The sequence below is a fragment of the Furipterus horrens genome, unplaced genomic scaffold, assembly GCF_987537825.1.
Source record: "Furipterus horrens unplaced genomic scaffold, mFurHor1.1.pri manual_scaffold_2, whole genome shotgun sequence".
Classification (NCBI taxonomy): Eukaryota; Metazoa; Chordata; class Mammalia; order Chiroptera; family Furipteridae; genus Furipterus; species Furipterus horrens.
In genome coordinates this window covers 32,003,381-32,007,219 of record NW_028327172.1, presented here as the reverse complement: position 1 = coordinate 32,007,219, position 3,839 = coordinate 32,003,381, and the positions used below count along the sequence as shown (strand labels likewise).

The 3,839-nt window shown below is 55.0% G+C and overlaps 1 protein-coding gene across 2 annotated transcripts in view; it reads right to left on the bottom strand.

The window, feature by feature from the left end:
* Window positions 1–2,644: 2,644 nt before the first annotated feature.
* PTPN5 (protein tyrosine phosphatase non-receptor type 5) overlaps window positions 2,645–3,839 on the bottom strand; it is a 49,046-nt gene continuing 47,851 nt past the window's right edge. For both annotated transcript variants that reach the window (XM_090263252.1, XM_090263258.1), the window contains one exon: window positions 2,645–3,806. In XM_090263252.1, the coding sequence (XP_090119378.1) occupies window positions 3,713–3,806 (94 nt within the window). In that variant the 3' untranslated portion in view covers window positions 2,645–3,712. The remainder of the gene's footprint in view (window positions 3,807–3,839) is intronic.

The following is a 3,839-nucleotide window of genomic DNA, read 5'->3' as shown; positions in this document are numbered from 1 at the left end:
GGTGACAGCAGGCGTGGGTACTCACCTGGGAGGACAGGGAGAGAATGAGGCCACAAAGGACAAGGAAGGGAGTAGGAGAGAGATGCAGAGATGTGTGTGTGTGTGTGTGTATGTGTGTAAGGGACGGGCAGGTGGACACAACAGACAATGACGGTGCATGGGAGAGGGTGAGAAGTCGGGCAGCAAGCCTCTTCTCTCTGGCCCCTTTTTCCCTTTATATCTCCCTTTCCCAGCCTGGTTACAAGGACCAATGGGCTTGCCTCCCACTGAATAATCCCAAACCATTCTGAATTCTGGGAGGAGAGGATGTAGGGCTCAGGTTTATCTGGTGAACCAAGTGAGTTGAGGATACCTCTTGACAGCTACATGGAACTAGGCAAGCGGTGCTGGTGGTCTCCTCAGAAGGAAATGAAGTCACACCTAAGAAGGAACTTCCTGGCTAAGCCATACTGAAGCAGGCCTTGGAAGGAAGCTGTGGATTTACTTCCTGGGCCCTGGGGACCCCTGGCATTGGTGGGATGCTGAGACAGATGACAGCTCACTTTTGCAGCTCTTCTGTTTGTAAAAAAGTAAAGACAGAGGTGGAGCTTTTCTTATACTTCTTTTTTGAATTGGTAATTCAATCATGAACAATAACACAGTTTAAACATCTCTATGAAGAGACTCCCTTCCACTCTCGAGCCCTGCCATCTCCAACAAGCACTGGTGGCCTCTAGACTCCTTCATGAAAATACGAATGTCTTTGTCCTTGTCCCCCTGCCCCCTTTGTTTTACATGTAAGGTCTCCTATTATACACACTTTTTAGTTCCTTTCTTTTTCACTTCGTGCATTTTGGAGGTCTCTCCATACCAGTTCATAACATTTCCTCTTTCTTTTTAACAGCTACACAGTATTTCAATGAATGCATGTACCTACCATCTTTGATCTAACTAGCATGGTAGTTTTAAAACCTCTCCTTTGTACAGGAGGAAATTGATGTCTGAGAGATATAACATGTCCAAGGTCATTCATGCTGGAGTCCTGGGCTCCTGACTCCCCAGTCCAGTGCCCTTCCAGGGACCCCAAGAGCACTGTTATGAGCCAGGCAGTTTGAGGCTAAACTTTATCTCCTGCCCCACTTCGATGTGTCTCTGCCTGATCTATTTCTCCCTCTAGGGTCTGAGACCACCTCTGTCCCAGCTCCTGCTGTCCCTCTCTGGGCTCAGAAGGTAGGAGGCTCTGCCCCTTCTTGAGGGACAAGGGACGTCTTACATTCGTGTGACCAGTGTCTCCTAACACACAAGTGCTGTGTCCACGGCTTTGGAGGCAAGGCTGGTGCTGGGGCTGTAGACTGGCCTGTCTCCTTCTTCCTTTGCCTTAATAGTGAGGCTGCCAGAAGTCACCTGTTCCTTAAATGTCTGGCCCCTGGGGGCAACTCCCTAATCAGGTCCTGCAGGTGCCCCAGCTAGGTGACATACGCTTTGGGGTGGGGGGGACTTGAGGCTGGAGCTAAGGCTGGAGGAAAAGCTGGGCATGGGTGAGAGGGAGGTTGAGGGTGGTGGTCCAGGGTGCTTTACCCTCGAGGCAGAGGTTTTGTTCTCACTGCTGCTGGGTGGGAACCCTCTGAGCTGAGGGGCTCAGGGTGGTGTGTGCGTGCGTGCATGTGCACACACAGTCCAATGGGAAGGTCAAGGGGGTCTGCCATTTTGCACAAATCCAGGGAGCACAGTTTATCTCTGTATCGAGTCACCCAGCCTGGGGGAGGAGATGGAAATGTTAGCGCTCCCCTCCTCTAGCCTAATCCCCCAGTCTGGATGGAAGGGTAGGAGGCCCATCCTGCTGTTGGAGGGTGGCTGGACAGCACTGCGCCTACCCCCAACCTCCAGCCCAGCAGTTCAAGCCACTTCCTGTTGTTCCCTCCATGTCTGCAGTATACCTGCATGGCTAGACCTGTGACCAGCCCACACAAGGTTCTGGTACCTGTGAGGACGGGCCAGGTGATCAGCAGCACTGCCCTGGGCCCCTTCCTGCCCGGAAATGACCTCCGCCTGCCAGCCTTGGTATCACAGCTCCTTTTGCTGCATCCCCAGGGGCAGGGGCAAGAATACAGCATGAGTGTCCAGAATCTGAGCCCATGGGGAGATTCTCCAGGCCCCTTGGGAGGGGCTGCTCTCAGCCCAGGCCTTAAAAGGGAAATTGCTGGGTTGCAGCCTCTGTTGTGACCTGTAGGGGAAACGCGGGGTAAGTGTGCTGGCCAACGGGGAGGGGCCTGGGAGGGTGACCCAAATGTTCCCCTGACCCCTCTGCCACAGGCTGGGCTTCTCTGGCCCAGCTGTCAGAACTGGTGCCCTGCCAGCCCCTTTGCCTTCTGCAAAGCCTTCCACTCCTGTTCTTGAGGCTGCCCATGTCCCAGGGCTTCCGGCTGCCCTGGGGTGAGGGAGTGTGAGAATTCTGTCTAATGGACTTCTGACTTTGCAGATCTGGATTCGCTTCATACTACCAGTCTCCACAAGGGGGTGTTAGGGAGATCAAGGGCCAGGCTGTGTTGTGTGTGTGCGCACACACGTATGCACACACACGTGCATGTGTGTACACTAGGAGGAGGATACTGGTACAGGGAAGCAGGGAGTGGAGGGGAGAGACAATCACACAGATGCAGGAGGCTAGTTTTGCTCAAAATGCTCTGTTTATTGCTCTATTCAATGACCACGAGCAAATTATAAAAAGACAGCCAATGTCTCTGTCTGCCGTGGAATAAATATTTAAAGTCAGCAATAAAAACACGTGGCTCCAAGATAACACATGTTGCCGAAGAGTCATGCATGCCCTGCTGATGGGCTCTCAACACGCAGGGACACAGGAACACACGCAGAGCTACACGCAGCAAAACTTCTGTGAAGGCTTCCCCCAGTGACAGAGAAATGTTCCACACAGATCTGGGGCTGAGTCCCCACCCCACCCCTGGAGTTCCCCTTCTTCCCCCAACCCCACAAGGGCCCAGGTCCTCTGGGTTCACAGCCCCCATCTGTCCCCAATCTTCCCAATGCCTCCCAGGCTGGTCACTGCCTCCTGAGGGCGCCTGACACCCAGAGGCCATCCAGGCTGTGACACTCCTCTCTCCCATCCCAACCCAGAGACCTCCCCTAGGTGAGACCTTCCTCCCCACGCAGGACCTCCCAATGCCTGACCTCCAGGTCCTCAGGCCCTTCTCCCCACTCTGATCCCAATAACTGGGGGCAAAATGCTACCTGCTGGTTGGGAGAAGTGGGGCGGGGGCCCAAGCCAGGCACCTCTGGCTGGGCTACTTAGGGGCTGGAGCTCATTTCCCCTTTCCCAGGCTGAGGAGACACAGTGTCCGGTACAAACAGCAGAGATGGATGGACAGACAGAACACGCTGTGGCAGGACACTTGGGGTGCAGTACAGAAACATTTTGAATCAAGTAGCAATGTGACCATCGTTAAAAACTGAGGCCCCAGGTCTGTGTGGTGTGGGTCAGGTCCCGGAGCCCCAGGCCTGGCCTGGCACATCCCTCCCCCACCCAGCCCCACCCCCAGTATATACAGTAGGAAGAGCTATGTTGGGGGGCAGGGGCCAGGCTGGAGAGAAGGAAGCAGGAGGGGCAGGGCAGGGAGCAGGCCAGGACCCCAGGCAGGGCCCTGGGGGTGTGGCTGGGGTGAGGGCCCAGACTCAGGCTGGGTGGTGCCCAGATGACCTCAGGGGAGCAGTGAGGTCACTCTGGGGACTGGCGGGACAGCTGCTTCTCATAGAGGCTCATGACATGATGTACAAACTGGTACTGCTCGCACGTCTGGATCATGCCGCCCCTGCCCAGCAGAGAGGCACAGTGGAGATGGGGT